Genomic DNA, 21352 nt, shown 5'->3' with positions numbered 1-21352 from the left:
GACTGAGCCCAGGCACTGTGGTTTAAAAGTTTAGTACAGATCTCAATAGGCAAATTGAAGGATTTCACAAACGTCACCTGGAACCATGTTTACACAATCTCAGGTCCCAAGATCACATGGTACATGGTACAGTGGTGTTTTTGCCAAGGTCAGTAAAAAACAAACTATAATTTTTTACTGTCAGAGTACATTTGACCCCAAAAAACACAGGAGTTACCATCCACAGTTCAGCAACCGCCACTAATGTAAAACTAAAGTTTGTTAATAATCATTTGGGAAGAGTGAGGCATTTACACCCAACCCCACTGTCCCTACTGTCAAACATGGTATAATGGAAGCATAATGCTTTAGAGCTGTTTTGCTGCCTGTAGAACTGGTGCATTGCAATACATTGACATCTGAGCATGAGCTTGTCAGACATTCCATTTCAAAATCATGTGTGTTCACATAAAGTTGCCACTCTTTTGTTTTTGGTGACCTTTGTGAGTGTGTGCCCATTCAGTCAAACATGACTTGAACTTTTGAAGTCTTTTGGCTCAGGACATTTGCACCACTACCAAATAAAGTGTCATATACAGAAACTGAAAGCAAGAAGAATACTGTAGATGCTTATCCTCATCCTATAGATGCTTGCCAGGTAAAAAAAGTACTGTATATTGACAGAAGGTGTATATCTCTTTAAACTGCACTTCAAAGCATTTTTTGAGTGTAATTATATTACTTGCTACACCTAAAGGCAATGCTTCAAAAAGCTTTTACATTGCAGGTGTCAGGTTACACATAGCGCCACCCTGTGACAATTACAACAGAAAGCCACCACTTGTTTTAAAAGAAAGACATTTAGTGAACCCCTCAGCATAATAAAACATTATTTTAATAACATAAAAATGAGAACACAATTGCAAAATAACGAGCACAGTTAATCCTTTGACCCTTAAGAACAGCATAAACCTGCAGGACTTAAAGGAAAACATGCTCTCTGGTTCAAACCCCTGAGGCCACACTCTGGCCACTATCTCAACCAACACAGACCTCAGTTAATGCAGAACAAGAACTGAAAACAGTGATGTCATTGTTTGATTAATCCCCTTTTTCATGACCTAGGTCTCTGGCGGATCATTAGTATCTTGAGTGCTAGTGTAAGTTCTGCATGTTGTCTGCCAAGACAGGGCTTTGAGACCATCCATGGCAACTATGTGGTTACATACAAAATCACACTGTACGTGTAATTCAGTACCCATATGCTGACAAACCCAGACATGGGAGGGAAAAACAAAGTGTGTTACACCCCCTTGAGACTAAAGAAATCAAGCAAGTGATTACAGTCAATCATGAAGACATGGCTGTGTGGAGTCTGATACAAATCACTGGGCACTGAACATGCAACATTACTTTGCACTGTATTTCTGTATTGCTGACCATAAGCTTGTTGGACAACCCATTCCAAAACAATGGGAATTAATAAATATTTAAAGGGCTATAACAGCCTTCACTCTACTGGAAAGATTTCTTAGTGTTTGGAAATAGGTGGCCAAAACAACATTCAGCACAGTCAAGCACTGATGTTGGATGAGAAGACCTGACTCGTAATCGATGTTCAAATTCTCAATGCTGTTTGATCAGGTTGAGGTCAGGCCAATGAAATTTTTTTGACCAAACTCTTAAAAACATGTATTTATAAACCTCTCTTTGTGCACAGTCTTGCGTGTGGAATAACCGTGAAATTCACTCTGAAAGCAATCACATGTACAGTGGGGGAAATAAGTATTTGATCCCCTGCTGATTTTGTAAGTTTACCCCCTTACAAAGACTTGAACAGTCTATAATTTTTATGGAAGGTTTATTTTAACAGAGCGAGACAGAATATCAACAAAAAATCCAGAAAAAAACATTAAATAAAAGTTATAAATTAATTTGTATTTAATTAAGGGAAATAAGTATTTGATCCCCTACCAACCAGCAAGAAATCTGACCCCTACAGACCGGTTATGTGCCCATGATGCAAGATCTCACCTGGTGGGGTAAGAATGATTCTGAGAAAGGTGAGGTCAGTCCAGAATTACACGGGAGGAGCTTGTCAATGATCTCAAGGGAGCTGGGAGCAGAGAAATGCTGGATATGACCCCAAGAACACCATCCCCACCGGGCATTTCTCTGCCTCCAAACACGGCGAGTGGAGTTGATGCCAAAGAGCTCAATTTTGGTCTCATCTGACCATATCACATTCTCCCAAGCTTTCTCTGAATCATTCAGGTGTTCATTGGCAAACTTCAGACGGGCCTGTACATGAGCCTTCTTGAGCAAAGGGACTTTGCGGGCACTGCAGGATCTCAATCCATTACGGCGAAGTGTGTTACTAATGGTTTTCTTGGTGACTGTGCTCCCAGCTCCCTTGAGATCATTGACAAGCTCCTCCCGTGTAATTCTGGACTGACCTCACCTTTCTCAGAATCATTCTTACCCCACCAGGTGAGATCTTGCATGGAGCTCCAGAGTGAGGGTGATTGACTGTGATCTTGTATTTCTTCCATTTTCAAATTATCGCACCAACAGTGGTCTCTTTCTCACCAAGCTTCTTGCTGATGGTCTTGTAGCCCATTCCAGCCTTGTGCAGGTCTACAATCTTGTCCCTGACATCCTTTGATAGCTCTTTGGTCTTGCCCATGGTGGTCGAGAGATTTAAACGGAAGAAACTGATTCTGTGACAGGAGTCTTTTATACAGGGACAGGACTAATTTGTGTGCCTCATGGGCACATAACCGGTCTGTGGGGGTCAGAATTCTTGCTGGTTGGTAGGGGATCAAATACTTATTTCCCTTAATTAAATACAAATTCATTTAAAACTTTTATTTAATGTTTTTTTCTGGATTTTTTGTCTCTCTCTTTTAAAATAAACCTTCCATAAAAATTATAGACTGTTCAAGTCTTTGTAAGGGGGTAAACTTACAAAATCAGCAGGGGATCAAATACTTATTTCCCCCACTGTATCTGTGTTTAACTGGATTTTAAACTTGTCTTACAGCTCAAGGTTCTGAGAAATGGTGAGAATCAGCTTTTCCGAGAGTCTAAAATGCTTATCGGTAAAAAAAAAGTTTAACATGCCTAAATGTATTAAAAGAACAAAATAGAAACACTAAACCTCTCTTTATTATTACTGTTCATGAATTCTCTCCACTAATTAAGAAGCATAAAGAAACAACAAAGAAGTAAAGGTAAAGCATCATTTTAAGGTGGGACTGCCTTTTCTGACACATGGTCACAGCAGCACATGGTATCAGACAAACATGAGATTTTTTGCTTTATTAAGCTCATTTAAAATAACTTGGACTGTAAATAAAAAATATGTGCATGTGTGTGAAGGTGTAAAGAAGTCTTCTGTCGGGTTTTATGAAGTTTTTTTTTTTGCATGTTTAGAAATTAGTTTTTTCTTGTCGTTGCCTCAGGGCAACGTTGTGCATTAAGGGGTACTTTTCAAGGATGTTTTTGCTGACTATGTTTTAGGATGTTATCATGTATTACCACATGTATTTGTGTACAGTATAAGCTCCAAATTCAAATGTGTTTTCTTCTCCTTTAAATTAACTTTTTTCATGCTTTTTGATAAAAAATGGACATAAACGTGTTTTAGGCCAATGCCATCTGAAAGTGAAGACAGTGAGATAGACAGCAATGACAATGAGGAGGAGTGGAGTGTAGAAAAAGGTTTGTGCAATAATGAAAATATAGGGTTTTAATTTCGTACAGCAGACAACATACAAAAGGAAGTTGAGGAATATTGGAGCAACATCAAGCTGTGACAATAATTGTTTTATTATTGTGTTTTTGTTGGCATTGGAAATGTACTCAAGACACCAGTGAGGAAGAGAACGAAGAAGACAATTTTTCAGAAGATGACAGTAGTTTTTCCTAAATCCCTAAATGGAAAACACACCTTTGCCTCTACAGTACTCCCTGAATGGCTACACATTTCTCCATCACCAAGTGAAATGTTGGCATGTATACAGATAGAATTGTGCTAACAATGGCATAATAAGAAGTGACCTCATGCATCTTTATGCCTTTAAGTCCCAATTTGCACATAGTTTGTGCAATTACAAATAAGATGTCAGGAAGAGAGAGTGACCCAGTGGTGGGATTTCCCAACAGTATTAGGAGAAGAGGGAGAAGCAGGGGCCCACAGCACCTATCCCTAACCAACATATCAGACTGGACAATATCTTACACTGGCCAATAATGTGTGACAAGAAATAAAGATGCAGGGTTCCTGGGTTCACAAGAATGCCAAAAATTATGTGCAAAAAGTGTAACGTACCACATCACAGCAGAGAAGAACTGCTTTTTAAAGTTTTATGAGCGAAGTCTTAGTGCATGACACAACACACTACTGTACATAATACAAACCTATAAGATTCCTTTATTGATCCCCATGGAGGAAATTTGAGAAATACCCATGTACAAAAAAAATACACATTTCTAGCGCTTTTTTCTTTCCTTTTTAATTGTTTGTTGAGATTTTTAAAAAGATTTTCTGATTTAGTACTGCACTCTGAGTAGTTAATTATGATCTGTTTATTCATAATTTTCTCTGAGAATCTGTACCATTGTTGCACAACGTTGCACTAATAAAAATAAAAATATATATTTTATCAATAAAATGTCCCAAAATAAACCTAGAAATAATGTGTAATAATTTTTTTCATGTCGCACCAAAATGCGTGCAGTAGAGGGTTAAGTGTTTTCTTCTGCTGTGTAAACAGAAAAAAAAAAAAATTCAAACCAGCCAAAAATTTGCCTAAAAAGCACTTGACTTCTCCGGGACTAAATTTACAAATAAAGATGTTTAGCTTTAGTTTGCATGTAAAACATTGATATTTACCAGGCCAATGATTAATCTACTGACTTCAAAGTGACTGTACTGATTTCTTACTGAATCTGTTAACCAGCTAATGTTAAAGAGGAAGAACAAACTGTGAGGTTCAGACAATTGCAACCACCTTGATCATTGGACACTACACACATTTACTGCTCTGACGCTCAATTTTAACAGCTTGTTGCTGCACTCAAAGCTTAATTTGACTGAACTTTGACCCTGTTTGCTCCTTACCTTTTCAAAGCACCACAAACAAGACAAATTATATAATCCAGACAGAAGTGAGGCTTAGACATGACAGAGAGAAAATGATTCTCACTGTTTCACAAAAACCTGAACTGGTTGTAAACCAGTTGCGTTTAAAAAAAAAAAAACTTTGTTTAAATCATGTGAAATATGGAGATCAGGTTCGCTTTTTAGATAGCAATTGTACTCATCCTGGAAATGCTCACCATGGCTTTGTAACTCTTTAATATGATTTTCAAAACAAAGTTTCATCCAAAATGATTTTGTTGTGTATCACTGTGATAAGCATCAATATGCTCCCTGCTTCAGAGTGAACAAATCACAAAATGCTTTACATGTGAATGTCACTTTGGGTCAGTTTAGGGAATACTTATGACAATCACAAGTATGTTACATATCAGCCAATACCTAAAATAACAGTTTATTATTGTCTAATTTCACTTCAAAATAAGCAAAAGTAGCAAACATATGCTAATTCATCTTAAAATGATTGTATATTTCTTACATTCAAAAATACTAGCCTGCATTTAAAATGTTATACCTGCTAAAAATTATAGTTTTTACCCTAAAAATTAGCCAATCAAGCCAATATAAAAATGTTAATCAGCATCAATCAAGTTAATCAAAACTCTTAATCAAGTATTGAACCAATGAGAATGAAAATTTGCCAAAATAGCATTATGACCTTGCTGGACTTGGTAAGCTTGGTTTACTTGTTTTAATACTTTTACTTTTACAGTGGGGTCAAAAAGTATTTAGTCAGCCACTGATTGTGCAGGTTCTCCTACTTAGAAAGATGAGAGAGGTCTGTAATTTTCATCATAGGTACACTTCAACTATGAGAGACAAAATGAGAAAAAAAATCCAGGAAATCACATTGTAGGATTTTTAAAGAATTTATTTGTCAATAACAAAAGTTCAACTCAATACTTTGTAACATAACCTTTGTTGGCAATGACAGAGTTCAAACGTTTCCTGTAAGTGTTCACCAGGTTTGCACACACTGTAGCTGGTATTTTGGCCCATTCCTCCATGCAGATCTCCTCTAGAGCAGTGATGTTTTGGGGCTGTCGCTGGGCAACACGGACTCCACAAATTTTCTATGAGGGTGAGGTCTGGAGACTGGCTAGGCCACTCCAGGACCTTGAAATGCTTTTTACGGAGCCACTCCTTCGTTGCCCGAGCAGTGTGTTTGGGATCATTGTCATGCTGGAAGACCCAGCCACGTTCCATCTTCAATGCTCTCACTGATGGAAGGAGGTTTTGGCTTAAAATCTCACGATACATGGCCCCGTTCATTCTTTCCTTAACACGGATCAGTCGTCCTGTCCCCTTTGCAGAAAAACAGCCCCAAAGCATGATGTTTCAACCCCCATGCTTCACAGTAGGTATGGTGTTCTTGGGTTCTTCTTCTTCCTCCAAACACGACGAGTTGAGTTTTTACCAAAAAGTTCCATTTTGGTTTCATCTGACCACATGATATTCTCCCAATCCTCTTCTGGATCATCCATATGCTCTCTGGCAAACATCAGACAGGCCTGGACATGTACTGGCTTAAGCAGGGGGACACGCCTGGCACTGCAGGATTTGAGTCCCTCTCGGCGTAGTGTGTATACTGATGGTAGCCTTTTTACTTTGGTCCCAGCTCTCTGCAGGTCATTCATCAGGTCCCTCTGTGTAGTTCTGGGATTTTTGCTCACCGTTCTCATGATCATTTTGACCCCACGGGATGAGATCTTGACCCCAAGGGAGATTATCAATGGTCTTGTATGTCTTCCATTTTCTTACAATTGCTCCCACAGTTGATTTATTCACACCAACCTGCTTGCCTATTGTAGATTCACTCTTCCCAGCCTGGTGCAGGTCTACAATTTTCTTCCTGGTGTCCTTCGACAGCTCTTTGGTCTTGGCCAGGGTTGAGTTTGGAGTCTGACTGTTTGAGGCTGTGGACAGGTGTCTTTTATACAGATAACGATGTCAAACAGGTGCCATTAATACAGGTAACGAGTGGAGGACAGAAGAGCTTCTTAAAGAAGAAGTTACAAGTCTGTGAGAGCCAGAAATCTTGCTTGTTTGTTATTGACCAAATACTTATTTTCCACCATAATTTACAAATAAATTCTTTAAAAATCCTACAATGTGATTTCCTGGATTTTTTTTTTCTCATTTTGTCTCTCATAGTTGAATTGTACCTATGATGAAAATTACAGACCTCTCTCATCTTTCTAAGTAGGAGAACCTGCACAATCAGTGGCTGACTAAATACTTTTTGACCCCACTGTAAATATTGCATTTTAGATGCACTTAATATATAACTATATGGATAAAAACCGGCTAGCTGTTAATATTAATAAAAATGTACAATTTGCAACTAAATTCCAATACAATACAATACAACAAAAGCTATTTAAACATTTTATCAGACAATACTGCTATCAATTAAAATTTAAAAAAGGCCCAAAATATATAAATTATAACTTCTTAAAACAAAAGGTGCAACATAAAATCTCAAACTTCTAAGAAAGTGCTTAGGATGGCTCCAGTTTTACTAGTCATCATTTATTCATAAAATAAGCAATATATCTACATCAGAACACAGTTCCAGCAGCCATTGATAAATATGCACATAATGTAATTGCATGCATATTTTGTATACATGAATGGAAGTCTGGTTAATGGCTCAAGTCAATGAGTTCATGGCTCTATAATGCATCAATCACACTTCAGCTCCACATGGGTCTTACACTCACACAATGGCATAAAGTGAAAAATCACCCTCAACGAGAAAAATTAAGCAGCAAAAATGAGAGCTGTAAATCACTTCAATTTAACTGTCCGCTATCCACAATTTAATGAGGTCTCATGGGCTATGCCTTTAAGTTTTTATAATGAATGACGAACATGGGAATTTCGCTGAAATTGTGACCTTCACATTAAAAGTGGAGAGCAAAACATTTTGTAAATGAAACAGAACTATTGGCATGCTTTTCACCACTTACTGAGAAGTACACAGTGCTGCATGAAGTGCTGCATCATCTGAACACATTCTGACATTCTGTAAGATTGAAATAAGTGTTGGAAAGAAAAAAAGATTGTTTACAGGAACATACTGGAAGTTGCCATTAAATGTCGAGTTTCTGTAAACGGATGCACACGGTCAGCAACAAAAACAAGTAGTGGTTTATTTGACTAACAGATGGCAAGTTGGCATGGTGGCTCGGTGGGTAGCACTAGCTCCTCACAGCAAAAAGATCCTGGGTTTGATTCCCAGGTGGAGCAATTCGGGTCCCTGGAGTTTGCACATTCTCTGTGTGTGTGTGGATTTCCTCCAGGAGCTCCGGTTTCCTCCCACAGTCCAAAGGGATGCAAGTAAGATGAATTGGTGATACGAAATTGTCCATGACTGTGTTTACTATTAAAGACTTGAACTACTGAATCTTGTGAAACCAGTAACTACCTGTTCTGTCATGAATGTACCCAAAGAGTGTAAAACATGACCTTCAAATTCCAATAAGTAAATAAATTATTTAACTAATAAAACACAACTAATATAACAAGTGGTTTCATCGTTATTACTGTTATCACCTGCTACAAACATGACGCATAACCAGACACCAGCTGCTAGCAGCGCTCCTGAGAAATTGCAGCTCAATTCTCAGTTTGTGAATATTTTGGGGTTTGCGTCCTGCAGCCACCCTCATCAAATCCCATCAAAGATATTCTATGGGGTTCAAGTTGGGCGACTGTGACATCACTCCAGAATCGTCCAGGACTTCTTTTGAAATCAAACCCTAGTGGTATGGTTGGGATCACTGTCCTGTTGGAAGGTCCACAGATGCCCAAGCTGGCAGCCGGTGATAGCTTCCTCTTTCTGTATCTCTAATATCATTCTGTGTCTTTGCTGTCTTTTTGCTTGTTTGTGCAATTAATAACCTTTTTCTTAACGTTTTGTCTTAGCCATAGTGGCACAGTCAACAGTTTCTTGTTCGGTTGGTTTATTGCAAAGAAATGAAAATATGTACATTGGGGTTTTGATTTTGATTGTATGAGTTTACTTTTAAAGCATGATCCGCCTCGTTGCATGGCTAGTAAAAGAGATGATTACCCAGAAAAACCCAGATTAAGCACTTATAAATTCAAGGTGTTCATGCTCTGAGCATAACATTTACACGTCATCACCAAAACTAATAACCATAAACCACTGATTAATCAGATGATGTAAAATCAATTTGCTCACTGAGGAGACACAGTTGAACATCATTAAAAAGTGAAAGTAAAATATTCTTTCTATTGTTTGGTTCCCATCACCTTCCCATCCATTTTAACATGATTTTATATATATTTTTTTTCTGAATTTGGGTTCATTAAGGGCAAAGAAAGTGAGTTAAAAAGTGTAATAACCCACAAGCATGTAAACTATGTAAACTCTTTATAGTGGTAAGCTCATGAACTTGTGTTTTGGGTCAGCATATCTGTTTACCAAAAACTGTTGACACTTTTAAATCCACATGTACCACAAGTTCATTCCTTGGATTTAACAACAGGTTAGATATTATGTGAAGTTTTTTAATTAGTCAAAGCCCCAATTAACTGACAATGTGTTTCATTTCCTTTTGCAAGAACCTGGACAATCAGTATTATCAGAGTCCAGACTGTTCTCTAAACATTTAATTTCATCTGTTGTAAAGCTCTGTGATTTAGGTACTTGTCATGATTAATTGAAACCAAGATTTCTTTTTGCTTATAGAGTTTGGCTTTATAGGAGTCTGACATGTAAAAACTACCTTCTGGCAGCCATTATGGTGACAAATCTCAGCCAGTCGTGGTTATGGTAACAATAACATTTGCCCATTCTATTACACAGAGAAAACCATGCCAAAGAGCAGCACCAGCTTATATTAAACCCTGTTATTTCTGTGTGTGTTTAATCAAGCAGGCACACAAAGGTTCTCGAATTAAGAAGTATTAAAGTGAAACACAGATGTAAAGTAAAAATAAATTAGTATTTAACTACCTTTTTCATTATTTAATGTACTTTATGTGCTTCGTTTTGTTTGAACAGAATACACTGTTCCAGAAGTGTTCTAACTGGTCTTGCTGGTGTGCAGTTTTTGAAAAGGAACTGTGATCCTATTTTAGCAATGGTTTAACACATGGAGCACGGTTCAGGTTTTTGTTGTGCAATTCTCTTATTGACTTATTGCTGCTTTTTCAGTGTTAATCTACAACTTTGATTGCCAGACACTCTGTTATGTTGTAAAGCCTCTAGAACAGTAAAGGCTGTTCTAGCTGCAAAGTTGAATACAGCACTCAATCAACTTTTATATGCTCATGCAGGCAGGTAGCACTGTCGCCTCACAGCAAGAAGGTCCTGGGTTCGGTCCCAAGGTGGGGCAGTCTAAGTCCTTTCTGTGTGGAGTTTGCATGTTCTCCTCGTGTCTGCGTGGGTTTCCTCCAGGAGCTCCGATTTCCTCCCACAGTCCAAAGACATGCAAGTAAGGTGACTTGGAGATACAAAATTGTCCATGACTGTGTTTGACATAAGACTTGTGAACTGATGAATCTTATGTAACCAGTAACTACCATTTCTGTCATGAATGTAAACAAAGCGTGTAAAACATGATGTTACAATCCTAATAAATAAATTAAATAAATTATAAGCTAATGCAGGGGCGTACATACTTTTGTCAATTTAAAGTGAATATAAGATAAGATAAGATAAGATAATCCTTTATTAGTCCCACAATGGGGAAATTCACATTGTTGCAGCAGCAAAGGGATAGTACAGCACTACATGTATAACAATAATAATAAAAAGTCAGAAAAACTCATATTTACAAATAACTGCACGTGAGAATATTGCACATTGTAATAGTTACACATGGGGAAAAAATTGCAAATTTTAATGAATAATAATTTAAAGTGTGTGTGTGATCTATCTGGAGCAGTGCTGGTTGTATAATCTAACAGCAGCAGGAAGGAAGGACCTGCGGTACCGCTCCTTCCCACATTTAGGGTGAAGCAGTCTATCACTGAAGGAGCTGCCCAGTGCTGCCAGAGTCTCATGCATGGGGTGGGAGTCATTTTCCAGCATGGATGCCAGCTTGGCTAACATCCTTCTGTCTCCCACCACCTGCACTGGGTCTAAGGGGCTCCCCAGGACAGAGCCGGCCCTCTTAATAAGTTTGTTCAGTCTCTTCCTGTCCGCACTTAATATATGCACTTAAAGTAAGTTGTTGCACATTTCCTCTCACTGAATAAGAGTCAATCCAATAGTAATCACAAATATGATTAAGAGTATTCATTTAAGCTGGAAATAGATTTATCACTGTGCTATTGGGTGCTTTGTTGCTTTAAACTATATTAATTGTATCAAAATATATCAATTACATTTGATAATTGCTTGATTAAAACTAAAAGATTAATCAGTTTTTCCACACAGTGTCATGCGTTGCTGGATAACTTTATCCTACCAATTAAAATGACTATTTAAAAACAGTTTTAGACAATTTTCTTAAATCATCTTTTAAAATATAAAATTAGAATGAACAAATATACCAAAATAAAATAATTTAATAATTGTATTATTATTATTATTATTTATTTATTTATTTATTTATTTTATTGGACCAGGATAGTATTTAATGTAATGTAATGTAAATGTACAATACAATTTATGTGTATTGCTACAGTATGGTTATGCTTATATTCATAAAGTCATGCTACAGAATGGTTATGCTTATATTTTTATTATACTTATATTACTTATATTTATTAAGTTAAAAGAAAAGACTATTTAACTGTTAATTGCAATTTCATCAAAATTCAACATATTTTTACATACTGTACAAGGATCACTACAATCAATTACTGTACACTGTAAGTTTTTTCTGTAATTAACTACTCTATGGGTTACCATTAAAATGTCTAAATTCTAGTTACAGATACTAGCTTAATGACAATTTAGTTTCTTCAACAAACATCACCCTGACAAAAATGAAAAAAAAAAGCACAGTATATGCTTTTAAGAAAGCTACACCTGCTCATAATGTGGAATAATTCATTCATTTTTTATTACCAGCTATATTTTGGTCAGGGTTATAGTTGGACCAGTGCCAGATTATGTCAACATAGTGCCCTGGGCAAAATTGTACATGATACATTTATATTTTCGGCATTTAGCAGACGCTTTTATCCAAAGCGACTTACAATTACGACTGAACACAATTTTGAGCAATTGAGGGTTAAGGGCCTTGCTCAGGGGCCCAACAGTGGCAACTTGGTGGTGGTGAGGCTTGAACCGGCAACCTTTTGATTACTAGTCCAGTACCTTAACCACTGAACTATCACTGCCCCTACCTCGCAACACAGTCCAAAAACAGAGAAGACCTTTTTTTCATTGGCCATAACACTGAACCACAGTTTAATGTGTATGTATAACCATTAATCATCAACATATATTTTATAATATTTACATGTATACTCATGTCTCCACTTTGGGAATGGCTATCCTAATTTTACTGCAAATCTTTTTTAGTGTTGAGATTTAGGGTGACACAAGTGTGTATAATTTATTTACTAGGATTTTAACGTCATGTTTTACACACTTTGGTTACATTCATGACAGAAACAGTTGCTAATTACACAAGATTGTGCACAACTGTGCATAAAATTAACCAGCTAGGTAGCCAGGTGAACCAATAGCACTCATGCACTAAAATGCCCTAACATACTGTCCTGAAAAATCAACTATGAAAGTTAATAAGTTTCTAGTTAGCTGGGAAAGTTAGCTATTAAAGTTAGTTGGTTTTATTATAAAAACAGTACCTGTGATGGAGCAGTAAACAAGCTGTGGGGCTGCTTCACTCAGATCTTCATATCCAAGTCCCATCCCAGCCAGTTTACCAGGAAGATAGTTCTCCACCAGAATATCACACTGCTTAGCAAGCTAAAACATTTAGCAAAACCACAGAGATGAAATCTGTGAGCCAGTGTGTGTACGTATAGTAATTTGATCACTGCATATGCCATAACAGGTTAAATATGAGGTTATATGTGAAAATGAAACCATGTTAGTTAATCATTTACCTCTGTTACAAGTTTAGCCCCCTTTGGATCTTTAAGATTAACAGCAATACTCTGAAATCACAAAAAAAGAAAAAATAATGTAACGGTGTTTAAACTGAATTCACATAGAAATTCTTAAAACCCATAAAAAACAAACTGATGCCATTGATTTAAATAAGTATGATACATTGAACTTGAATTTGCAATTGGGGCCCAATAATTTTGATTGAAACTGTATGTTCTGGGTAGGGGAAAACAGTTGTAGTCTATTTAAGGTCTCATTTAATAGGTTAAGTGAGTGGATAATTGATCGATAGTTGTGTCTACAGTTTCTGCAGTGAAAGTGAGTAAATTTGGTACTCCTCTCATTTAACGTACATATTCTGTAAATATTTTTGTTTGTTATTTCACACTTTTCACTTTTCATCATTTCTTAAATATATCCTACAACCTTCTGGAGTTTACCTACCTTACCCTGCAAGCAAGGTGCGAGTCCAGTTATGGCCATTATAGAACACACCTCGACTGAATTACTCATCGAGAGACAAGGGTAGAAACAATTTTTGGCTATAAGCTCTCATTCAAAACTGCCAAATCCAGCTACTAAAATGGTTTTCCATTGAAACAACATCAGACAAAGACAATAAAACAGGTTAGAGTTTAACCATTTATTTATTGTTGGATATGATTATGATTCCTTTACTGACAAACAACATTTTCCTTATACAGGAAAGCTGGTGGCTTACAAGTATAATGGCTGTGTCTCAATCTACAGTTTCTGTACTAAATATATATGACAAAAATGTACACAAACATTAGTGCCATAACTAATTCCTGTAACAGTTAAATACTTACAATAAGGCAACAGGAACAGAAATTAAAATGCAGTGCAGCATATACTGCCTTGTGCAGCATCATGTTTACATTATGCTTACATTTTATATGCAGTAGATTTTAATAAATTATAGTAAGATTTTTATGATTAGCTTAACAGCTTTGTAATCATTCAAGTTCCTTTAAATTCCGTTTCACCAGCTAACTGTTGACATGTGAATGAAGTGTGAGCAGTGGATTTCACAAACATCAGTCTAATTCAGAAAAATCTGGTATTGCTGAAAACTGACTCAACAAAAATTCAGCTCTTAAAATAAATGCATGCACCTCAATACATTATTACAACACCGGTGTTGTGCTGCATTTTGCACTGCTGCCACAAGAAACAAGAATGTGCTTCAAACCTAAGTCAAGCAGATAAAATTTTCCAAATTGATTGTGTATGAATGATAAACTACACATTTCCATCTTAAACAGGGAAGGCTACATTTAAATTATAAATAGGAAATCTATGTGAATAGGAATATGTGTATAATGCTGCTGTGTATACTTTATGTTTCATATCTAATTATCTAGGTAGAACTAACTATGTTACATTAAACACTGCTGTCTTACATGGATTTAAAATAACAGCTGCATCTAGGTTATTTGGCTAAACTTTGAAGTTTTTTAATCAAGTTCTCAGCTCTGGTACCGGTCGGCTGGGCACCTCCTAGCAGGCACAATTGGCAGTGCCTGCAGCTGACAAAATTGGCCACCAGTCTGCTGGGTGGGAAAGACCCTACTAATAAGTGGGTGGAGACTTCAGTGCTGTGTAAGGAGGCACCTGTACCAAAGTGGAGGAGCATAGAGATCGGTGGGTGACTACCTGTGTGCAATATCTGGCCTCATGTTCAAATCTACTGAAGTATGGGCACATAAGAAGGGGTCGAGGGACTACCCACGGGATTGTGAGGCAGGCGAATATACCCTCCTCTGAAACAATTAGGATCCCCAGCAGCAGAAGACTAATTGGCTATGTTAAAATTGGAAGAAAGTGCATAAATAAAAATGGAATAAATACACATTGTAAATGCATTGCAGGCTTATGTTCAGAATTTTTGTACCTTCTCTGCTACTGTCACATTTGCTATATTAAGCAGTTTTTATATATATAATCAACCAAGTCTAAAGTGGCATTCACATGATGAGCATTTTGTGCCTCATTCATCACAAGGCAGGTCACAGATTGCCTCAGCGCAATATTTATGCTTTTCACCTTTCACATAATACACGGCAAAATCACTTTCTGCTGGCTGTGCCACTGAGCAACAATCCTAAATTAATAAACAGCATTGACTGACAGTACTGACAGTATAATCAGCATCATCACTTGGAGATGTGAGAAGAATTAAAAACGCAGTAAACAAATAGTCACTTCATAAAACGTTATTGTTCCATTAATCTAAGAGCTAATTAAATCATATTGAAGCACTACAGAGCTGTGACAAGCAAATCCAGGATTAGTAAATGCAGGATTGCTATCTAAAATGCAAAACCACCCCCCACGTTTCACAGCTCCCTAGTCACTTTGCTGTAGTTTTCCCAGAATGCCATGGTTAAAATGGTTAAAGTATTTTCTGTATGTGCATTTTCCCCAAATCTAGTCTTATCAAATTACCTGATCATAATTCGCCTCTACTGCTGCTGACCTCCACTCCTGACTGAGGAGAGTCGAAACCATCACATGCCCCCTACAACACCTGCAGCACCAACCACATCTTTTCACCTGCATGAGCCGGGTTCATATGGGATCTGCCACACACTGCTCTTTATGATCTCCTGTCTCATTGTACAGATGCCATCTATCAGCCAGCAGAGGTAGATATATAAGAAAACCCTGTTCAGTCATTTTCCCACACCTTACAGACACAAAGCCAATAGTGTGTCTGTGTAAGCACCCGGCTGGCTGATAGCAAAGTTGAGATCTGAACCCGAGAGAATGAGATCTCAGCACTGGTGGGCTAGCATATTTTACCCTTTAAAGCAAAAGTGGTTATTGCCGGGTACGTAAATGCAGCCTAGAGCTTTTGACATGTAGTAAGTTTAATATTTTAATAGGTAGTTGTTAACCTGTCAGTGAACTATCAACTAACACTGTTATCAGTTTTAAGAGTTTGTAGCTTTATTACCTTTTTATTCCTGTTCACACTGAGGAAGTAAGCACTCTCATCCCCTATGAAAGGTGGTCCCCATGCTCTTGTGTCATCCCCCATACCTGAAAAACACAAAAACAACTGCTTTTTAGTTGTTTTTCCACATAGTACCAAGTTTTCCTGAACCCACCGGTACCCTGGTCAGGATGAAGCGACTCACATACAATACAAGTGTAATAACCCAAGTGTTCGTTTTTGCAGTATGTAGCATTTGAGCATCTAAAGCGTTACAAACCACAGACAATTCTATGCAAGCAATTCATGTAAGAACTGTTGTAATATCAATGTGTGACACAGCTAATTTGATGGTTGCCAGCTAGCAAGCCAGCACACACACGTATTTGGCAAATAATGAGATTTAAGCATCAAGCTGTGTTGATCTGTTTTAATCTTAAAAAAAAAAAAAAAAAAAAAAAAAAAAAAAAAAAAACACTATGCTGAAAACCAGACCAAACAAACCAGGTAAAATGCATGCAATTGTGGGGATCTCATATATCTCTTATGCTGGTGTAGTTCAGAAATGTGGTGGTGGTGTGGCCTGTATTGCAAAAAAATAAATAAATAAAATTGTTGTAAAAGAAATGTGGTGAAAGGTTTAGATGAAAAATTGTGGTAAAGTATTGTGGAATATTTATAAATGTATTCTAAAAAGGATTGCCTGATAAGGTCTAATGTATGTAAACACAGAGTATGTATACTTCATAAACTGGTAAATGAGTTTGAACGATTTTTCGGCTGCTCCTCTTATAGGTTGACGCATTCAAACGTTACGTCATACAACATCTGTATTTGTAAGTCCAGGTTGGGATTCGAACCTCCGAAACTTTGGCAACAGCAGCGTGGCCCTTATCATTACGCCTCACCAGCTCACAAACTGGTCACTGAGCTGCTATATTTAGTGTATATTTTTATTACGTGGACACTGAACTATAAGATTGTTGGACATTTCATTACAAAGCCATAGACATTGACACAAAGTTGCATCTCCACCCCTCGCGGCTTTCCACAATATTTTGGAATGTGTCTCTGTGTTTATATTGCAAGTAGAAAGACATTTAAGATTAACTTACCTGGCCGCTCAACTTTAATCACCTCTGCACCCAAATCTCCCAATATCATTGTGGCAAACGGGCCAGCCAATACTCTGCAACAACAGGAAAAAAACTTATGAATCAACAGGACTAAAACAATACCATCCAGCAAAAGATATGTGCGTTTTCATTTTACCTGGTAAGGTCCAAGACTTTAATGCCATCTAGTGGTTTTAGCTGATTCAAACCTACAGATTTGTAGAGAAAACTTACATTTCTTAGAGTATTGTTGACATTTAAACGTTTATACATACCAACACATACTAAACATATATACAACTCAAAAGTGTATGAACACTGTATTGTTGAAAGTATGTAAACACTCCTCCCCATATACTAAGTTGGGTGTTTCAGTTACTCTTACTGCTAAAGGAAGCGTAAAACTAATTATTTTTGTATTTTTTCATTTAATATTCATTAACCAGTTTATCCTGGTCAGGGTTCCATGTGTCTCATTCCAAGAAGAAACACAGGCCACAAGACAGGAATACTCTGAACAAGGCACCAAACAATCACTTGGCTTCGACTTTTTTTAGACATAGCCAATTATATCTGTGTAGGCGGCCGGCTGGACAATAGCACCTGCTAAGATTAGAGCCAAGATCTTAGCAGTGGTGGGCTAGCCAAAAAAAAGTTCTTATGTTAACCATGTCCAGAAGCGGTGTTGAGTTCTTTGGGCTTGGAGGCATCTGAGATGGACCATCACAGTGGAAATGTGTATTGTGATACGATGAATCAGTATTCCAGATTTTTTGTAAAGAAACGGACAGTGTGTGCTCTGGATCAAAGACAAATAGGACCATGTAGACTGTTATCAGCAACAAATCCAAAACACATTAAGACGTGTTCATGTGTTCAGGAAGAATGGGACAAAATGACGCCTAAAAAACTTCACTATTGCTTGGTATCTTACATTGTATGTTGTAGTAGTTATCTTGGGTAATTACTTATGGATACAGAAATAAATTATAAGATGAAAAAATAAAAAATAAAATTGAGAGTTTGACGGTACTAGCTTTGTTTTACAAAAATGTTCATTTGACTATTTTGGTGATTTTTATATTATATGATTTATTACAGTAGCTATACTGTAAGATTTTAGTTTTATAATGCAGTTGTAGTAGTATGCCACTAGGTAACCACTACAATATTTATTACAGTAAAGTATTTGTTTAAATATTATGATCTATTACTGTACTCGTAATACAAAATTTTAATAACATTTACATTTAAATATTTTAGTGATTTTTTACATTTTGTGATTTATTACTGCAACCATACTACAGTACTTCTATGATTCTACGATCAAGTACTAGTAAGTCCAGTTTAGTTAATACTATGGTGACAACCTATATATTAAAATGTAATAAAAAATATTTATTCATATTTTAAAGATTATGTTATTTAATATAATTTATTATTGTACTCATACTATAGCACTTACATTCTGTAATTCAGGTGTAGTGAGTGAAACATGTCACTAGGTAAGTAATACAACATGTATTATATTCAGATTTGCATTATTCAGTCTTAGCAATTGTTACATAATATAGGTCAGGGTTTTTCAAACTTTTTTTAAGCAACCCACATTTTGTCAGGCAACACAAGCAATGTTACAAGATGTAACATAAAACCTCCACAAGGGGGCATTCGCGTAGAAGTTTATTTAGTTACTGTTTTATCGTTTTTCTCTGCGACCCATTTGTTTATGGCTTCAGCGTTTGAAAAACCCTGTAATAAGTAACACATGTTTCTAAGTACCTGCTACAACCTTTATTATATATGTTTTTTTTTCATATCATTTGCTTCTATACTAAAATTGTAAGACCTTTATTCTGTCATAAAGGCCACTAGATAACTACTAGAACATTAATCATATTTACATTTACATAAATACATTTTTTTTTTTTTTACATATTATTACTGTACTTATGCTGCAGGACTTTTATTGTGTAATGCAGGTATAATAAGAAAAAGTAATACGTCACAAGCTAACTACCACCTTTAAAACATTTTAAAGTTATCGGCTTTAAGCACTTTTTAGACGCTCTCTAAGAAGCATTTCTCTAAAAGAACTATTTAATATACATTTACTGCAGAGTGAGTTCATGCAATATTGTTTATTATTTTGATGTTTATTGAACGTGAAATAAGAATCTCGAACGTGAGGCGAAAGTCCATTATAAACTAACTTGACCGCGGTTGACTGGTTTGCACTTCACAGTAGCCAGTATCTGCACTGTCAACAACTTAAAAACACAACTTGGGCATTAATTGTGAACATTAAAATGTTAAATTGGAGCTGATAATTGTAATAAAAGACGAGTCCACAGTACCTGTGTAACTGTCACTGTAGGGCACGCTCCCCAAACATTATCTATACAGCTGTTCTTATTTTGTCATGTCAGGTACCTTTTTGTTCAGACGTGAAAGCTCTTCTAACATACGAACAGTCGGTCTTCATGTGCAGAAGACATGGTCGTATTCTGTTAACACAAGAAAAGAGTTTAATGCAACCCTCAACCGACATGCTTGCTACAACGCGATTCATAGCGGTCTGAGAGTTAATGAAGAGTCGATTCTACGATTAGACGAAGCAAGACACGACTCAAAAAACAAGAGTCGACTCAGGAGTTTAGAAGTCGATTCCAATTTCTGATTCCATTCATTTGGAACTAAACGAGTCGATTCTGCACAATTTACTGAGAATGTAAAAAACAAAACAAAAAACATAGTTAAACAAAAAGTTAAAACAGCCAGAGTTCGCGTATACATGAAAATAAGTTTAGACACATTTAAAAAGCTAATAAATATTGCCTCCTTAGACCTGGTTACTGTCTTTAGGACGTCCGTTTTCCTCCTACCACGCCTCACAGCAAGAAGGTCCTGGGTTCGATCCCCAGGTGGGGTGGTCCGGGTTCTTTCTGTGTGGAGTTTGCATGTTCTCCCCATGTCCGCGTGGGTTTCCTCCGGGTGCTCCGGTTTCCTCCCACAGTCCAAAGACATGCAAGTGAGGTGAATTGGAGATACTAAATTGTCCATGACTGTGTTCAATGTAACCTTGTGAACTGATAAATCTTGTGTAATGAGTAACTACCGTTCCTGTCATGAATGTAACCAAAGTGTAAAACATGACGTTAAAATCCTAATAAACAAACAAATTCCTCCTACCATCGTAAATATGGAGTAGCCGGATTGGCTGCTCTAAATTGCCCCTAGGTGTGATTGACTTAGTAAATAAGTATGTGATTCCTTTCATTGGTCCAAGATGTATTTCTATTTTGTGCCTGTTTCTATGTCCTTGTGTTTATATGCAGTATTAAATAAATACATCATATAGGCCTAATAAACGTGTCATGAATTAAATTCCATTTTCTGTATTAATCATTTGATCCTGATCAAAGGTTGTGATCCAGGTTGTGACATGTTCGAAAGTTGAAAGGAATGTCACATAAACATGGGTAGAACATACTACTCCAAACACCACCAAGCTGCCACCACAATGCTCTTCTTATTAGGATTTATTGGCCTTTAAGAGCCCGGTCCAGGAAATACTGGTCATAGGAGGCTTTAAAAAGAAGCAACACCAGTGTTCCTAATGCAAAAGCTATTTATAATTATTATTATTATTTATTTATTTTTAGTGTTTAACATGGATTTTCTGTCAAACAAAACAGCATATACATCAACCTCCTAATTTATTGTAATAAACCATCCCTGCCAGGCTGCCACTGTTGGGCCCTTGAGCAAGGCCCTTGGCCCTCAATTGCTTAGACTGTATACTGTCACAGTATTGTAAGTCGCTTTGGATAAAAGTAAAATGTAAATAATAAATGTAATTGAATCTTAGAACCGACTCCGTGATTTCACACTATCTAGAATCAGAATCTGAGTCAGAGTCGAATCCTAGGTTTATGGAATCAAACATGAGGCTTTATTTTTTAGCACCACCCACCCCGGAACACAACGTGCACACACATATTTTGCATTACATTAAATTACTATCTGCAATTTCAATAGAATTCAGTAGCAAAACATGTTAACAAAAC

The 21352-nt window shown here is 36.8% G+C and overlaps 1 protein-coding gene across 1 annotated transcript in view; it reads right to left on the bottom strand.

Moving 5' to 3' along the window:
• Nucleotides 1-19846, bottom strand: part of sugct (succinyl-CoA:glutarate-CoA transferase) — a 167390-nt gene extending 147544 nt beyond the window's left edge. The window contains 6 exon segments of the mRNA XM_062991152.1: nt 12944-13064; nt 13205-13255; nt 16189-16274; nt 17283-17356; nt 17440-17491; nt 19716-19846. Coding sequence (XP_062847222.1) covers nt 12944-13064; nt 13205-13255; nt 16189-16274; nt 17283-17356; nt 17440-17491; nt 19716-19833 — 502 coding nt within the window. The 5' untranslated portion in view covers nt 19834-19846.
• Nucleotides 19847-21352: the final 1506 nt, after the last annotated feature.

The sequence above is a fragment of the Trichomycterus rosablanca genome, chromosome 3, assembly GCF_030014385.1.
Source record: "Trichomycterus rosablanca isolate fTriRos1 chromosome 3, fTriRos1.hap1, whole genome shotgun sequence".
Taxonomy (NCBI): Eukaryota; Metazoa; Chordata; class Actinopteri; order Siluriformes; family Trichomycteridae; genus Trichomycterus; species Trichomycterus rosablanca.
This window is presented reverse-complemented; position numbering and strand designations above follow the sequence as displayed.